General features: G+C 43.7%; 1 protein-coding gene across 1 annotated transcript in view; it reads left to right on the forward strand.

Moving 5' to 3' along the window:
- The window catches only part of LOC126252635 (uncharacterized), a 204,952-nt gene that overhangs the window by 13,712 nt on the left and 171,942 nt on the right, over window positions 1-19,298 (forward strand). The window contains 3 exon segments of the mRNA XM_049953538.1: window positions 2,217-2,364; window positions 2,458-2,511; window positions 18,440-18,788. Coding sequence (XP_049809495.1) covers window positions 2,217-2,364; window positions 2,458-2,511; window positions 18,440-18,788 — 551 coding nt within the window.

Below are 19,298 nucleotides of genomic sequence, written 5' to 3' on the forward strand. Positions count from 1 at the left end.
CATATCACAGCATCTTCTTCCTGTCGGTTAAATTTCGCGTCTGTAGCACATCTTCGTGGTGTAGCAATTTTTTAATGGCCAGTACTGTAAATGTAAATATCTTCCTTGCATCCACAGCACCAGATTTGCACATGGTGGCCAAAATTGGAATTATTATTATTTTCCCGCGTAAATCGTTTGACAGCCATTGACAACTGCTACTGGGGTGTGCGTCATTGTCAGTGGCGGAGCGGCGGCCCTGACCGCCAGCTGAAACCGTACCCTCTCTCCCAGATGCAATGGTCGAACCGAGCGAGGTGGCGCAGTGGTTAGCACACTGGACTCGCATTCGGGCGGACGACTATCCAAACCCGCGTCCGGCCATCTTGATTTAGGTTTTCCGTGAGTTCCCTAAGTCGCTTCAGGCAAATTCCGGCATCGTGTCTTTGAATGGGTACGGGCCTACTTCCTTCCGCACGCTTCCCTAATCCGATGGGACCGATGACCTCGTTGTTTGGTCCTGTGGGGCGGCGAGTAAGTTTCATCAGTGGTTTAAAGTTTTGAGGTCGTCTCTAATCACGTGAGCCTGGCAACTAATTTGGTGGTCAGCCAGAAAGCGAAGGGAAACGTACTGACCTTAGTTTCCAATCTGCACGGCCACATTCCGGTCCATCCCACTGAAAGAAAAGTGTCTATTTCCCATTTCTTTTCGGGATCAGGATTATGACTTCAGTAAAAGTTTAAAGTTCCAATCAAAATTTAATTATATTTCCTCACAAACAACACTTAAAATTGCGTTATGTTCAATTGAAAACAAGTCTTTCTAATGTAACAGCACCTTTAGCAGTTCAGAGGCGACCTCTAAGGCAACTTCCTACCAGATTGTTTTTCGCCCTGACTAACACCACTCATTTGAAAGTTCGCAATAAATGTTCAAAAATTAATGCTCGCCATAAAAGTGCCACGTGGAATTGAATTTCACACGGGCGGCACACCAACAGTTATTTTACCGAATTCTAAACGATCCAGGACGGTGTCCAGTCCTCGCGAGTTCACTATCCGTTTTCACTGCCAAATACGCGCTTGTCACAGCTCGGCTCTGACGTCATCCGAGGCAGAGCGCGACCAGACGTTTAACTGGCGTGGACCTCCAGTGTCTGAGAGCGAAGTGAACCTTCCTACTGCTTCAGGGGCTGTATTTATAAGATGCCGGTGCGGACTGCCGAGAAAACATCTGTTGTCTCTATTTGCATACGGCGGCAGTCTACAAACGACCGCTATCTCGGGCACATAATCTTTAATAATATAGTTACCAGTTACTTCAGAAACTTCTTAATTTTTGCTGGTATTCAGAGAAGCAGTTTGAAAGCACGTAGAAAGTTACAGCTCGCTAGAATGAAAACTTTGCTTCATAGAATTTATTTATTGGAACTAACGGTAGATTGTTACCTCTGAACCATACCTTTGCTGAGACTTACATTAGTTGCTATTTATGTTACGAGTCTTAAACTTTGTGTAGCTCTATTATTTGATATATTTGATCATCTCGTTTAACCAAAATCCTCTATCATTAAAATTTCGAGTACTTAATCTACAACACTTAGGTACATTTTAGTTACAAAATTAGTTTTTATTTAATTACTCAAAAACTATAAGAGGTAGATTAACGTGGACTGTTATTTTTGGGGTGTACTGAAGCACAAAACAAATTTTCAATTTTCTAAGGCCATTATTTAGCGCCTCTGATTTTTTCCGAAAAACGTGGATTCTGGCGTTAATTTTTGTTTTATGGTTTTGAAAACCATCATCACTTATTTATAACTTCTAACTGCACCTTCCGACGAAATTCTGGCTTCCTAGCGTCATTATTTAGCGCCTCTGATTTTTCTCTTAAAACAACATTTTTCCGTAAACTATTAAGTTTAGAACATCAAGACTTGGTATTCGGAACATTATTACACTAAACTATAATTTATCAAAGTTTTAAACATAAATTTTGATTTTTAATTTCATACTAAATTGTGGTGCAATACTTGTGCGCTACATGCGGACGCGTTAAAGTGACGTGGCGCTACTAGCAGTGAACTGGGGTAAGTCCCGGCGCACTCGCTCGCCTCTGTATCTCGCACATGAAACAGCGCTCGGTTTGCTTCAGTCCCTTCCCCCAACTACCACTGTGCGTGGTGATGTGATGTAAGTCGAGGTGCGGTGAAGAGGACTTGGATCTGTGGTTGCAGGAGCCGGCGGGCGGCGGCGAGAAGCCGCAGCAGGCGACGGTGGTGCGCACCGAGAGCCACGTGGCGCGCTTCATCACGGCGCGCGCGCTCTTCGAGAAGCTGGGCGACGCCCCGGGGGCGGGGGCGGCGCCGGTGCAGCCGCCGGCCGCGGCCGCCCCCGCCGCTCCCGGGCGCCGCGCCGCCGTGCCGGGCCGCCTCCAGCTGCGCGCGCCCCGCTCCGACGGCGCAGCCCCCGCGCGGCCCGCCGCCAACGGCCTCCACGACGAGGGCGCGCCGTCGCCCCCGCACCCGTTCGGTACGTAGCGCTGACGCTGAAACTGCTTATCATATGGCGCGTCTGGTGCCAGGTCCGCCGCCGGGCTCGGTTTACAGGGAGCGGTTTGCCAGACGGGCCACGGTCGGCACACACGAGTATCTACACTTGAAATCGGTCAAAATTATTTTATGCCTTTTGTTTTGATGTGGGATCAAATGAAATACATTGTTCTTATTGTGGTCTTTAGTCCAAACACTGCTTTGATGCAGCTCTCCATGCTACTCTATCCTGTGCCAGCTTCTTCATCTCTTACAAGGGAACCTCCCCATCGCACCCCCCTCAGATTTAGTTATAAGTTGGCACAGTGGATAGGCCTTGAAAAACTGAACACAGATCAATCGAGAAAACAGGAAGGAGTTATGTGGAACTATGCAAAAACTAAGCAAAATATACAAACTGAGTAATCCATGCGCAAGATAGGCAACATCATGGACAGTGTGAGCTCAGGACAGCCGTGGTCCCGTGGTTAGCGTGAGCAGCTGCGGAACGGGAGGTCCTTGGATCAAGCCTTCCCTCGAGTGCAAAGTTTAATTTTTTATTTGCAGACTATTATCTGTCCGTGATCGTGTGTCAATTATCAAAGTTCAGGCACTCACACATAATCAACTTCACTCTCCAAAATTCCAGGACACGTTCAGATTTCCTTGGACATACGCAGGATTTGACGGTCTACACAAGGAAAAATTTGAGAACGTTAAAAACATATGTTTTGACAGATCACAGGGAAAACTGTGCGAATGTGAAACTGTTGCTTTCATTTGTTGCAGTTTATGTGACACACTTATGTTTTCATCACGTTTTTGGGAGTGATTATCACATCCACAAGAATACCTAAATCGGGCAAGGTGGAAGAATCTCTCCACCCATTCGCCACGTGTACAAGATAGGTGGGTCGAAAACATATTCCTGTCATGTGACGCACATGCCGTCACCAGTGTCGTATAGAATATATCAGACGTGTTTTCCTGTGGAGGAATCGGTTGACCTATGACCGTGCGATCAAATGTTTTCGGTTCCAATTGGAGAGGCACGTCCTTCCGTCTACTGGTCGCACGGTTTTGCGGTGCGGTCGCAAAACACAGACACTAAACATACTGCAGTGAACAGAGACGTCAATGAACGAACGGACAGATCATAACTTTGGGAAAATAAAGAAAACAAACTTTTCACTCGAGGGAAGACTTGAACCAAGTACCTCTCGTTCCGCAGCTGCTCACGCTAACCACGGGACCACGACGCTCCTGAGCTTACTCTGTCCTCGTTGTTGCCTATCTTGCACATGGATTACTCAGTTTGTATATTTTGCTTAGTTTTTACATAGTTCCACATAACTTCTTCCTGTTTTCTCGATTGATCTGAGTTCAGTTTTTCAAGGCCTATCCACTGTGCCAACTTATAACTAAATCTGAGGGGGGTGCGATGGGGAGGTTCCCTTTGTTAGTAACCACTGCATCGTACATCCTTCAAAATCATCGTACTGTACTCATCCCTTGGGCTCCCTCTGCGATTGCCCTCCCCCCCCCCCCCCACGCCTCCCTCCAATAAAAAATTGGTAATTACTTGATACCTCCAGAACGTCTCCTACCAATCGATCCCTTCTTCTAGTAAAGTTGTGCCACAAATTCCTCTTCTCCCCAATTCTATTCAGCACCTCCTCATTAGTTAAGTGATCTACCCATCCAATCTGCAGCATTCTTCTGTAGCACCACATTTCAAAATCTTCTAATCTCTTATTGTCTAAACTGTTTATCGCCCATGTTTCACTACCATACGTCGCTCCACTCTATGCAAATACTTTCAGAAAAGACCTCCTGACACTTGAATTATACTCGATTTTAATAAATTTCTCTTCTTCAGAAACTCTTTCCTTGTCACGACCAGTCTACATTTTATATATTCCCTACATTATTTGACTGTAATTATGTGTTTATGAGCAAAATAACTGATGATGGTCGAAGTAGAGAGGATATAAAATGTAGACTGGCGATGGCAAGGAAAGCGTTTCTGAGGAAGAGAAATTTGTTAACATCGAGTATAGATTTAAGTGTCAGGAAGTCGTTTCTGAAAGTATGTGTATGGAGTGTAGCAATGTATCGAAGTGAAACATGGACGATAAATAGTTTAGACAAGAAGAGAATAGAAGCTTTCGAAATGTGGTGCTACAGAAGAATGCTGAAGATAAGGTGGGTAGATCATATAACTAATGAGGAGGTACTGAATAGCATTGGGGACGAGTTTGTGGCACAACTTGACTAGAAGAAGGGATCGGTTGGTAGGACATGTTCTGAGGCATCAAGGGATCACCAATTTAGTATTGGACGGCTGCGTGGAGGATAAAAATCGTAGAGGGAGACCAAGAGATGAATACACTAAGCAGATTCAGAAGGATGTAGGCTGCATTAGGTACTGGGAGATGAAGAAGCTTGCACAGGATAGAGTAGCAGGGAGAGCTGCATCAAACCAGTCTCAGGACTGAAGACCACAACAACAATATGTGTTTGTTTACAAAATGTACAAACTGTTACAATATATGAAACTTCCGGGCAGATTAAAACTGTGTGCCCGACCGAGACTCGAACTCGGGACCTTTGCCTTTCGCGGGCAAGTGCTCTACCAACTGAGCTACCGAAGCACGACTCACGCCCGGTACTCACAGCTTTACTACTGCCAGTACCTCGTCTCCTACCTTCCAAACTTCACAGAAGCTCTCCTGCGAACCTTGCAGAACTAGCACTCCTGAAAGAAAGGATATTGCGGAGACATGGCTTAGCCACAGCCTGGGGGATGTTTTCAGAATGAGATTTTCACTCTGCAGCGGAGTGTGCGCTGATATGAAACTTCCTGGCAGATTTAATCTGATATGAAACTTCCTGGCAGATTTCATTGTTTTACTCTCCAATTAAATTTTTGTAATTTTAACTGGTAGGAACTGATGATCTAACAGTGAGTTTCACTTTAGCCCGTTACTGCAGAACAATACTGCAGCAAGCAAAGAAACGAGAGAATAACACCAAAATTTTAGTTGCAAAGAAAATGTACCATTTAAAACAACAAAAATCTGTGCATGAACAGGCGTGTGTGGACAACAAAATATGTCAAAGGCTTTACGATGAAGACTAAAGAGTACTTCGTAAAAACGAATTGCTTTCGATGAGTGTGACGCCCCAACTGTTTGCATTTCTAACACGTCACGGAAAAATTTTGCAAACGGTGATTTGAGAAGCGTTATTTTCAAAGTAAATTTCCTTTTACACAAGATCAGTTACGTTATTTGAGAGAATGTGGGATGAATTTCTTAAATTGTGGAGCGTTTGAATCTCGTTCAAATTTAACGCTTTGAGGACCAGCCACTTCGAAAACCAGCCATTTATGCTACTATGTAAAACTTTACTGTCACATTTCTGTTTGATATATGTTAAAAAGTAACAGATGTCAATAAAGGCCAGTCTTAAAGGTTAATTTTCATATTTATTTTAGTTCTTTCACAGATCACAAATTATGCAATAATGCATCAGAAAAAGAGCGGGGTCAGTTGTTGAGCAGTTTCACATGTAATTGGCTTTGCTATAGAAAAGTCGAAATGATCGATGGAACATTTGTTCAACCAGCTCACCCACGAAATGTTAGGTGCATAGCAGTGGAATTCATAATCGTGCTTGTCAGAAATAGTCAGATGCTGCAATTCAAGCTGTGCTCTTAGGATCCTGCCTAACCAAAGAGTCGGAAAAAGCATGAAATTTGACGACCAATGTTACACATGAAATTTTAGTTTTCTTGTTTTAACTGTACGGCATGTATATCATATTAATTTAAACCAATATGTTTTCGTGTTCGCGCTACTTAACAGTGATGTTGCTGTTAGCTGACTACATCATGTCCTATGCTCTGAAAATATGTTGTCATTGGCTGGCGAGACCACATGGCGCGAGCTATGATTGGCTGACAAAAACGCTTCGCAGTCCCTATTTCAATGCTTTGGATGCTACCATGCTGTAATTGGTGAGATTCGTATTTATACTTCCGTAGTACGAAAATACACAGTGCACATGTTGCCGCATGTCAAAAGATCTTTTCAAAGTGCGTTGTTTTTTGCTGGCTTTCGTTTCCTAAAGTGCGGGGAAGTTCAACGACGGCATAAAAAGCCTTTACAATTCAAAGGATTGATAAGTTTACAGCTCTGAGGGAAAGTATATTGTTATTTAACACGGAAAAAATGTGCTTTTACGCGCTTTATGGTATATTTTCACACGGGAAAAAATGTGTTATTACCTGGGAAGAAGTGTATTTTTGAACGTGAAATCCGAGAAATTTTTTTCTCGTTCGCTTATACACTCTGAAACAATAAAGGTATGATACAAGAAGCTGCGACATGGTCGCGAATAAAACAGTGACGCGAATATATAGTAAATTTCCTTTACTTCACGTCTGTGGTGACAGATTTTTTGTCATCAGACTACCGGTTTCGGTCTATGATGACCATCATCAGATCTGCGGAAAATTATGGGAAAAACACAAATACACTAGCAGATTGTCTACGGCTTAAAACAATAAAATAGAACACAATGAAAAGTACTACTGACATAATTACGCATTTGTGTGCTTTAAATATGAAGAGGCATACCTATTTCATAAAATATATATATATATATATATATATATATATATATATATATATATATATATATAGGAGTCATAGTGGCGTCGTCAAATGTTAAACACAAAATCAACACCAGCATCGTCAAATGTATATGTTGTTGTTGTTGTTGTTGTTGTTGTTGTTGTCTTCAGTCCTGAGACTGGTTTGATGCAGCTCTCCATGCTACTCTATCCTGTGCAAGCTTCTTCATCTCCCAGTACCTACTGCAACCTACATCCTTCTGAATCTGCTTAGTGTATTCATCTCTTGGTCTCCCTCTACGTTTTTTACCCTCCACGCTGCCCTCCAATGCTAAATTTGTGATCCCTTGATGCCTCAGAACATGGCCTACCAACCGGTCCCTTCTTCTCGTCAAGTTGTGCCACATACTCCTCTTCTCCCCAATTCTATTCAATACCTCCTCATTAGTTATGTGATCTACCCATCTAATCTTCAACGTTCTTCTGTAGCATTTCGAAAGCTTCTATTCTCTTCCTGTCCAAACTATTTATCGTCCATGTTTCACTTCCATACATGGCTACACTCCATACAAATACTTTCAGAAACGACTTCCTGACACTTAAATCTATACTCGATGTTAACAAATTTCTCTTCTTCAGATACGCTTTCCTTGCCATTGCCAGTCTACATTTTATATCATCTCTACTTTGACCGTCATCAGTTATTTTGCTCCCCAAATAGCAAAACCCCTTTACTACTTTAAGCGTCTCATTTCCTAATCTAATTCCCTCAGCATCACCTGACTGAATTCGACTACATTCCATTATCCTTGTTTTGCTTTTGTTGATTTCATCTTATATCCTCCTTTCAAGACACTGTCCATTCCGTTCAACTGCTCGTCCAAGTCCTTTGCTGTCGCTGACAGAATTACAATGTCATCGTCAAACCTCAAAGTTTTTATTTATTCTCCCTGGATTTTAATACCTACTCCAAATTTTTCTTTTGTTTCCTTCACTGCGTGCTTAATATAGAGATCGAATAACATCGGGGAGAGGCTACAACCCTGTCTCACTCCCTTCCCAACCACTGCTTCCCTTTCATGCCCCTCGACCCTTATAACTGCCATATTTTTTCTGTACAAATTGTAACTAGCCTTTCGCTCCCTGCCACCCGTAACAAAAATGTTCAAATGTGTGTGAAATCTTACTGAACTTTACTGCTAAGGTGATCAGTCCCTAAGCTTACACACTACTTAACCTAAATTATCCTAAGGACAAACACGCACACCGATGCCCGAGGGAGGACTCGAACCTCCGCTGGGACGAGCCGCACAGTCCATGACTGCAGCTCCTAAGACCGCGCGGCTATAAATAACAACATATGCAGGAGTCATCTTGTCAGCAGCACTACTGATCAAAACAAATTACAGTGCAGTAGCCACAAAATGTTTGTGTTGCAAGTTCACCAGATGTCACTGCTGTAGGCATATACATATTCTTCAGTGATTAATTGTACAATGAAAAATAAAGGTGGATACAATGAGTAAAGTCTGTGACAGGCCTTTAAGGTGTAAGAGGTATTACAGTAATAAAAAGCGATGAAATAAAATTCTATAAAAGATTGTTAAAAAGGACAAAAAATTGTAAAACAAATAGCTAAAGAAGCACAGTGAAGGCAAACAGACTGCCGCACACGATCAGCGCCCTCTGTTAGCGCTAACGCCAGAATTACGCATAGGCGAGAAGTGGTTACAGGATCGTGACCGCCAGCGGCCCTTCGTACCCTGCGGCACGCCGTTGCAAGAAAAGAATAAAACCCCATACCTGTGCACGATCAAGATTATCTACTTAATGAAGTATATAATATAAACAGAGAAGGAAAAAGAAAACACTATAGAGCTATGCGCACAACCTAAGAAAACGAAGTAAATATGTGAGGCACTCTATACGAGGTGAGACTATTAGCAAACTATATAAAACAGAGGCGTTCAGTGATTAAAGTAAACATTGTCAAACAATCCGCTAGTGTATTTTTTGTTTCTTCCTGTATTTTGCTGCCGATCTGATGATGGTCATTATAGACCGATACTCGTAGTCTGATAACAAATTTGTAACCATAGACGTGAAGTAACTTCCTTTTCCATATGCAGTCGGTGTTTTTATCTAAACCTAACCGCGAAACAAAAAAAAAAATGCTACGTGAGCGCATGGACGTGCATATGTATTTCCCACTACGTCTGCTTTGCGACTGTTAACAGCTGGCGTGAGCGTGGTGGAAGGTTTTGGCTGGCGAAAGACAACCGGATTATCGACATTTAATATTAACACGTTTGAAAGGATTTAAAAGTAACTTCTCGCTTTTGATTTTTGACCGGTTTTAGAGGCGTTCGGCGACAGTCAGATGCCGGCCGGTGTGGCCGAGCGGTTCTAGGCGCTACAGTCTGGAACCGCGCGACCGCTACGGTCGCAGGTTCGAATCCTACCTCGGGCATGGATGTGTGTGATGTCCTTAGGTTAGTTAGGTTTCAGTAGTTCTAAGTCCTAGGGGACTGATGACCTCAGATATTAAGTCGCATAGTGCTCAGAGCCATTTGAACAGTCAGATGAGATCGCAGCAAAGTACTAAATCATGGGCATACTGCTCTACTCTGAAACTGACACCGAACTGGCGCCGTGTTATGGAGCACGGGAAACTGCGAACGGATCTCGTGTGATGTTGAAAACTGAAATCCACGGGGAGGAGTTGTAAACATGCAGATGATAGTGTTCGGCGATGGGTAAAGAGATTTAAAACGTCGGGAAGTGCAGAAAGTTAGCTCCATGATCTGTTACAGCCAATGCTCCCGATTTGGTGTACTGCGCAGATTCGTGCAGACTGGCACATCACAATTCTAAAATTGGCGCTACAGCTAGCAGGAGCATTGAAAGTGTAAGTGCGTGTGCAGTGAATGAAACTCTTGCATTTGCAACGGTGTGCTCGAAATGGTTCCACGAATGCCCACAACGTGGCCTAAGGTTCTAAGGAAAGCCATTTCACCCGAACTGTTGGAGCAGTTAGAGGCCACGTAGGACGCATTTTGGTTATGTCGAAAGTGAAATTCGTGCAGTGGAAACGTGGCTACGAGTACAGGACAAGAGTTTTCACCAGTCCCCTAGACTTAGAACTACTCAAACCTAACTGACCTAAGGACATCATACACATCCATGCCCGAGGCAGGATTCGAACCTGCGACCGTAGCAGCAGCGCGGTTCCGAACTGAAGCGCCTAGAACCGCTGGGCCAAAGGGGCTGGCGAATATTTTATAGTGTTGTTGTACTAGGAGGAACCATTTATAGTGAAGTCTTAAAACTGTTAAGCCATTCGCCGCTATTCTTATTCAGCCCTAAAATGCCAAATGTATCTGGGTTCTGAAACTGATGTGTTCAATTCGCGATTTTTTTCTCGTATTTCCAGTCAATGTAAAACACTACCAATAACGTGAATATAGGAAGTATTTGCATACATCTGAACGTGAGGTGCCCGACAGCAAAATATTATGTACAAGTATGACACAAACTAAATTGTTTTTCCAAATTCGCACTGTTTTTTCCCTCAACAACAAAAACGCATTTGAATTTATCGAACGAATATTTACACACTTGCTGCGGAAAATGGTCCAACAAATTTAAATAATAGAATTCAGTTAAGTACGTAGTAGGTACCAGCACCTGTTATACAGTGGTAATATTAGTATGTCAGAAGATTAAGAAACATAGTTTTTCAATAGTTTAGCGCTTGTTGTCAGCAGTTGATATCGATCGACGTCATATGCTTTCTATCCCTTCAGCTACTCCCATCTGCCAACTGTCTGCCCCGATAGCTGAGTGGTGCCGGCACTGTAGCTCAGCGTGTTCGGTCAGAGAGCTGGTTGGCCTCTGTAATAAAAAACTGAGAGAAAGGACCAACAGCGAACTTCAATGAATGTCATGTAACGACCGCAACGACTAAACACAACGATCAACAACGAACAAAATGCAAAAAAAAGAAAAAAGTGGTCAGCGTGACGGATTGCCGTCCTACGGGCCAGGGTTCGATTCCCGGCTGGGTCGGGGATTTTATCCGCTTAGGGACTGGGTGTTGTGTTATCGTCGTCATTTCATCCCTATCCGGCGCGAATGTAATAAGACCAGCACCAAGGCGGCCGGACCTGCCCCGTAAGGGGCCTCCCGGCCAATGACGCCAAACGCTCATTTCCATTTCCATCTGCTAACTCACCAAGTGTCGTCTTGTGAGAGAACACCACGGACTGACCTGTTTTGTTCGTACTTACAAGACTGGAAGATCGTCCATCGCACAAAACTTTCCTACAGCAGTGAGAGACAGTTCTCAAAATCGCAGCGCTGCTTTGGGAAACTCGTGCCCAGTCACTGACCGTCCAATCCGAGGAGTAGTCTGCCGTTTCCACACGTTAGGAATGCGCGTATTGAGATGTCCACACACGATGCCGATTTCCTCTTGCGCAATCTCAGGCGCACGAGAATGAAAGCGCTCGCGGAAAAGTCAGCGGAAAGGACGCATATACACACGGGCGTCTTCGTGTCAACACGTTGCCCAGCTGCCCAAGCAATCTGCTGTGGAGCTCCTTCTTTGGAGTTCGTGCTGCGTTTATTGAGATTAAAAATCGCCAGGAAAAGGAAAGACAAAAGCTACTGTGTGTGAAAATTACCAAATAACAGAGGTACGAGAACCACGTTTATTTGCAAATTTCCAGCGAAATGTATGCATATTCTGCTTGGGAAACTGCAACGATACGGCTGATAAGTAACATTTCGTTAGCGGGTAACCGGCAACTTATATAGCAGTTTAAACTATTTATTTCGCATTTCAAAACAACGCATTTCAGTTAATTATTACTGAAATGAAGAATACTTCGTGTCCACACGATGGCATTTGTTTTTTCAACTTGGAGCATAAATGCCCAACAGAGCACTCACGCACGCCAGCATAATTACCTCGAAATGGCGGCCGTTCATAAGGGCGCGCTGCTTCCCGGGATCGGTGGGAATCTATTGCGCTTCTCAACAGACGACTGGCAGCTGCGGCCCATGTATGTTTCATTGTATAGTGTGTTGATGCTGTGCTGTGAAGCAATTTATGTGCACTAATGTCAGTTGCCTCCAAAGGAAGCACGCTTAAAGTTATAGATGATTAAAAACAAAGAAAAATCGTTTGGAATGTCAACTCCGAAGATTGAGTAAAAATTTGCGCGTCAGATATTAGATAAAATGTCTCCGATCATATTACTGTAAAGAATGTTATACCGTAAGTTTCGAAGTAGGAGAACAGAGAAGAGTAAGCCGGAAACTTTTGAAAGATGTACGTGAAAACTGGACGCTTATTCATGCTATGGCGACATAACAGCGTAGCTGTGGAACTTTACATATGAACAAAACAAATAATACGGTATGTCAGCTCCTCCACGAAGTGAATCCACTGCAAAAAAAAAATTACAAAACTGAGGAACTCTACCTCCGTTTCCCAAAGCTGCCGAGTCCGAGGATGTTAATTCGCGCATAAAATAGTATCTTTTATGATCAAAGTTGTGTAAACCAGTTTTATTTTTAAATAAAATACAAATGACGGATGGAATGTTAATTAATTTTCACATAAAGACTTTTAAGTCAGCCTTAACGCTGCTGTTCCCAAAGCAGAAAATCTAAATTCTCGCTGTGATCTCTTTCTGAAATTTGCAAACAATACGTTGGCGCCACTTGGTAGTTCTCGTACCCATGTTAGTTACATACTTCTTTACCTGCAGTCACTTTTACTTTTTCTGTTTCCTTGCCATCATAATAAACGCAACACAAGCTCCCAAGCAAAGAAGGGTACGCATGGTAGACTACTTGCACAATGCGGCAACATTTTGACACGAGAACACCAATGAATACATGCATTCTTTCTACAAATGTCTCTGCATGCCCTTTTATTCCCGTGCGTCTGAGATTGCACACAAGGAAACAGGTAGGCTCTCGTGTGGACATCCGTCAAGGGAGATTCTTGGTCGCCGTGTGAATAGTATTTAATTTTCAATGAACACTTCTATCTTATTTTATAAAAAATGTTTACACAACTTTAACCATAAAATAACATGTATCGGCTAACAATCTCGGACTCAACACACACTCTGGAAGGTCACAGATCCCAGAATCCACTAGAACGAAAGCCGTATTTCCAATTTTGTGTTTTGTGCTTCATGAATGCCCTTCGTTTCAATTTCTGTTAGTTTGTTGAGAAGCTGCACATGTCGCATCTGTTATCTTTTTTTCTGAGACGTCATATTATTCAGTTGTTCTATTAAGTCTCCTTAGCATGTGCGCCCACAGTTTTCGTATACACCTTTCATAATTTTGTAGACTGCTTCTTCTCTATTTTTCTGCTTAGATACTTACTCTTCACAGTAATACAATCGGTGACTCTTTTTCTAGTACTTGCCGCACAGGGCATAACATCTGAAATTTTTATTCAAATAATATTCACAAGAGACACTCCACGTGACATCTCTCTGTTTGTAATAATTAGAAATCGGATTACATGCATCATAAAAACCTTAAAATATGCATGAAAACTGTCGAAATATCAAAGATCAAATAATAAAAAACATGGTAGTTACTGCGTGCATTATATCTCAAAGTAGAACTTGCGCATGTCAGTTACGAGGGAGAGCACCGGCCACGCGAAAAATCGGTACATGTAGGACGCTGATCTTTTCTGAATACTCTCTGGTAGAGGTTAGGAAGGGGACCTTTCTGGAATTATTTTGAAAAAATTTGCAAAATGGGGACGCATACAGTGTTTTAAAAATTGTGCCTTCTTTGCTATTGTTGTCGGTAATAAGCGGATGCGAGCCGAGTGAGTCGCAGCGAAACAATAAATATGTGCAGGACCAACTTCGAGATATATTGCACGCAGAGAGGTACACTCAAAAACTCCGTAATATTTTATTTAAGAAACAACGTAAATTATGAATTTTTTGAGCAGCATTAACTTTTAATCAATACTATTGGACCAAAGCATCATTTACTATTTATTTTACATTTTTCTACTATTGTAAACACAAACGACCAAGTACTGTTCTAAATGTTCGGTAGTAAGATTGTGTCGTCAATCACGCAAAACAGTTTTATAAAAAGAAAAGGATCGTTCTACATCCGCTGAGGTGAGTGGGCAGTATTTGAATTTGGGTGCTATGCTGGCACTTATTGTTTCTGGTATAAGTTCACCCGTCCCATTAATAAAACTATCAATTTGGCTCAAGGGTTCAAAGCCTGGGTTATTGTTTAAAATGTTTTCAAACTTTTATTTAAATTTTCTTGGGAATACCTCCGGCAATGAGGAGTACACTAGAATAATTTTATTCATTGATGACCTCAGCATTTGGTCCCATAAGGCCTTAACACAAATTTCCAAAATTTCGACCCACGTACCCCAACGAGTTGCCACTGGTTCGGGAGGTAAACGCACGTTTGGTAGTTTTTCTTTATAGGTCTTGGTGTGATCAGTAGCCTTTAGAAACATATCCTTTGTGGATGAAATCAGTTTATTTACATTCACAAACTTGGAACGTACTTCTTCAGCAACGCGATGTAATCCATGAGCAAACCACGTCATATGAATCAAACTGGGATAAAATACTGGGTGGACTTGTCCTGCTTCGATCATATAGGGTGCAGCATCTGAAATAAACACAAACACCCTTTCATCTACAGAAGATTCTGGAAATATTTTTCTAATACGCTCATTCACCAATCTGGCGATCGTAGAATGATGTACTTTTTCAAGTTCTTTGCAGGCCGCTAGATAGTAAGGAGGAGGCTCTTCTTTTAAAGCACCAACAATTAAATTTGCAATGTAACTGCCACAAATGTCTGTAGTTTCGTCAACTGCAATCCAGATAATGCTGTCCTTGAGTTCATTGCTTATTTCTGCAGAAAATTTACGTAAATTGTCGGTATGTAATAATCTATAAATAGTGACACGGGTTGAAACTTCCTGGCAGATTAAAACTGTGTGCCGGACCGAGACTCGAACTCGGGACATTTGCCTTTCGCGGGCAAGTGCTCTTCCAACTGAGCTACCCAAGCCCGACTCGCGCCCCGTCCTCACAACTTTCGGGAGTGCTAGTTCTGCAAGTTTCGCAGTAGAGCTTCTGTAAAGTTTGGAGGGTAGGAGACGAGGTACTGCCAGAAGTGAAAGCTGTGAGGACGGGGCGTGAGTCCTGTTTGGGTAGCTCAGTTGGTAGAGCACTTGCCCGTGAAAGGCAAAGGTCCCGAGTTCGAGTCCTGGTCCGGCACACAGTTTTAATATGCCAGGAAGTTTCATATTGGCACACACTCCGCTGCAGAGTGAAAATATTATTTTAGTGCCATGGTTTCTTTGGCGTCAACAGGCATTATTGCACACAATTCGCTTTAAAGCATATTATCAACACACTACACAAAGAAACACTCACGGGCTTCTACATCTACACCTACAGCCATACTCCGCAAGCCACCTGACGGTGTGTGGCGGAGGGTACCCTTAGTACCTCTATCGGTTCTCCCTTCTATTCCAGTCTCGTATTGTTTGTGGAAAGGAGGATTGTCGTTATGCCCCTGTGTGGGCTCTAATCTCTCTGATTTTATCCTCATGGTCTCTTCGCGAGATATACGTAGGAGGGAGCAATATACTGCTTGACTCCTCGGTGAAGGTATGTTCTCGAAACTTTAACAAAACCCCTACCGAGCTACTGAGCGTCTCTCCTGCAGAGTCTTCCACTGGAGTTTATCTATCATCTCCGTAACGTTTTCGCGATTACTAAATGATCCAGTAACGAAGCGCGCTCCTCTCCGTTGGATCTTCTCTATCTCTTCTATCAACCCTATCTGGCACGGATCCCACACCGCTGAGCAGTATTCAAGCAGTGCGCGAACACGCGTACTGTAACCTACTTCCTTTGTTTTCGGATTGCATTTCCTTAGGATTCTTCCAATGAATCTGTCTGGCATCTGCTTTACCGATGATCAACTTCATATGATAGTTCCATTTTAAATCACTCCTAATGCTTACTTCCAGATAATTTATGGAATTAACTGCTTCCAGTTGCTGACCTGCTATTTTGTAGCTAAATGATAAGGGAACTATCTTTCTATGTATTCGCAGCACATTATACTTGTCTACATTGAGACTCAATTGCCACTCCCTGCACCATGCGTCAATTCGCTGCAGATCCTCCTGCATTTCAGTACAGTTTTCCATTGTTACAACCTCTCGATACACCACAGCATCATCTGCAAAAAGCCTCAGTGAACTTCCGATGTCATCCACCAGGTCATTTATGTATATTGTGAATAGCAACGGTCCTATGACACTCCCGTGCGGCACACCTGAAATCACTCTTACTTCGGAAGACTTCTCTCCATTGAGAATGACATGCTGCGTTTTGTTATCTAGGAACTCTTCAATCCAATCACACAATTGGTCTGATAGTCCATATGCTCTTACTTTGTTCATTAAACGACTGTGGGGAACTGTATCGAACGCCTTGCGGAAGTCAAGAAACACGGCATCTACCTGTGAACCCATGTCTATGGCCCTCTGAATAGCGCGAGCTGGGTTTCACACGACCGTCTTTTTCGAAACCCATGCTGATTCATACAGAGTAGATTTCTAGTCTCCAGGAAAGTCATTATACTCGAACATAATACGTGTTCCAAAATTCTACAACTAATAGACGTTAGAGATATAGGTCTATAGTTCTGCACATCTGTTCGACGTCCCTTCTTGAAAACGGGGTTGACCTGTGCCCTTTCCCAATCCTTTGGAATGCTACGCTCTTCTAGAGACCTACGGTACACCGCTGCAAGAAGGGGGGCAAGTTCCTTCGCGTACTCTGTGTAAAATCGAACTGGTATCCCATCAGGTCCAGCAGCCTTTCCTCTTTTGAGCGATTTTAATTGTTTCTCTATCCCTCTGTCGTCTATTTCGATATCTAGCAATTTGTCATCTGTGCGACAATCTAGAGAACGAACTACAGTGCAGTCTTCCTCTGTGAAACAGCTTTGGAAAAAGGCAGTTAGTATTTCGGCCTTTAGTCTGTCATCCTCTATTTCAGTACCATTTTGGTCACAGAGTGTCTGGACATTTTGTTTTGATCCAACTACCGCTTTGACATAAGACCAAAATTTCTTAGGATTTTCTGCCAAGTCAGTACATAGAACTTTACTTTCGAATTCATTGAACGCCTCTCGCATAGCCCTCCTCACACTACATTTCGCTTCGCGTAATTTTTGTTTGTCTGCTAGGCTTTGGCTATGTTTATGTTTGCTGTGAATTTCCCTTTGCTTCCGCAGCAGTTTTCTAACTCGGTTGTTGTACCACGGTGGCTCTTTTCCATCTCTTACGATCTTGCTTGGCACATACTCATCTAACGCATGTTGTACGATGGTTTTGAACTTCGTCCACTGATCCTCAACACTATCTGTACTTGAGACAAAACTTTTGTGTTGTGCCGTCAGGTACTCTGTAATCTGATTTTTGTCACTTTTGCTAAACAGAAAAATCTTCCTACCTTTTTTAATATTTCTATTTACGGGTGAAATCATCGATGCCGTAACCGCTTTATGATCGCTGATTCCCTGTTCTGCGTTAATTTTTTCAAATAGTTCGGGTCTGTTTGTCACCAGAAGGTCTAATATGTTATCGCCACGAGTCAGTTCTCTGTTTAACTGCTCAAGGTAGTTTTCAGATAAAGCACTTAAAAAAATTTCACTGGATTCTTTGTCCCTGCCACCCGGTATGAACGTTTGAGTCTCCCAGTCTATATCCGGCAAATTAAAATCTCCACCCAGAACTATAACATTGTGGGGAAATCTACTCGAAATATTTTCCAAATTATCCTTCAGGTGCTCAGCCACAACAGCTGCTGAGCCAGGGGGCCTATAGAGACATCCAATTACCATGTCTGAGCCTGCTTTAACCATGACCTTCACCCAAATCATTTCACATTTCGGATCTCCGTCAATTTCCTTCGATACTATTGCACTTCTTATCGCTATAAACACACCTCGCCCTTCACTGTCCAGCCTGTCTCTGCGGCTTCAGCTGCCTGTCGCCTGCAAGAGATTCCCACCGATCCTGGGAAGCAGTGCGCTTTTACGCGCGACTTCCTTTTCGAGGAAATTACACATGCACAAATCCCCTTCTCCTGGGTCCCTGACAGCTCACGTACTTATCGCTAGTAAATATATTTCAGACGGCTGACACGTATAATGTGTATGTGTTTCCGTACTGCAGGTTCCACGCAGGCCGCGGCAGCGCCGGCGCAGAAGTCGAAGCCGGACAAACCGGAGCGCAAGTTCAACAGCCGCGAGCTGATCGAGAAGCAGCGCAACTGGACGTCGCACTTCTCGAGGGCGTCCGCCACATCGCGCACCGGCCGCGCCGCTGCCCCCGCCCCCGCACACAGCCCCACGCCCACCCCGGGCGGCGGCACGCGCTCCGTCACCCCCACGTCACCGCCGCCGCGCTCGCCTGCGGGCACGCCTGTCGAGAAGCAGGAGCGCGAGGCCCAGGAGAAGGACACCGCCACCGCCGCCGCCTCAGAGCCACCGCCACGGTGTGCGTCTGCCGCCTCCACAGCCAGGTACGCCGAGTATCTGGTTTCAACTGTTACCTCAGGAAAATAACGCTAGTCGTTTGACTTCGTTTGCAGACACATACGACGTGCTATCCAAAATTTTCAGAACTGGTGCTGCCATCTGTTGAAAACCTTACCTTTGGACTAATGGTCACCGTCACCCGCGAAGTAGTTCCCATCTGCACGTACACACGGGTCCCGGCGCTTCTGCCACTGGTCAATCATTTTCTGGAAGTCCTGTTCTTTGAGGGTGTTTATCACCGACAGCGATGCTTCTCGAATCCTCCCGAGATTGTTGAACCGACGGCCTTTCGACTCGAGTTTCAGTTTTGGGAATAGTGCGAAGTCGCGAGGTGCCAAATCGGGCAAGTACGGTGGGTGGACTACAACTGCCGTGTCGTTTTTTTGCCAAAAAGCGAGGACATGTGACAGGGCGCATTGTCGTGATGCGGCAGCCAGTTCCCTTGTCGCCCAAGTTCGGCCCGTGATCTCCGCACGTTTTCACGGAGCCGTTGC

The sequence above is a fragment of the Schistocerca nitens genome, chromosome 4 (assembly GCF_023898315.1).
Source record: "Schistocerca nitens isolate TAMUIC-IGC-003100 chromosome 4, iqSchNite1.1, whole genome shotgun sequence".
Classification (NCBI taxonomy): Eukaryota; Metazoa; Arthropoda; class Insecta; order Orthoptera; family Acrididae; genus Schistocerca; species Schistocerca nitens.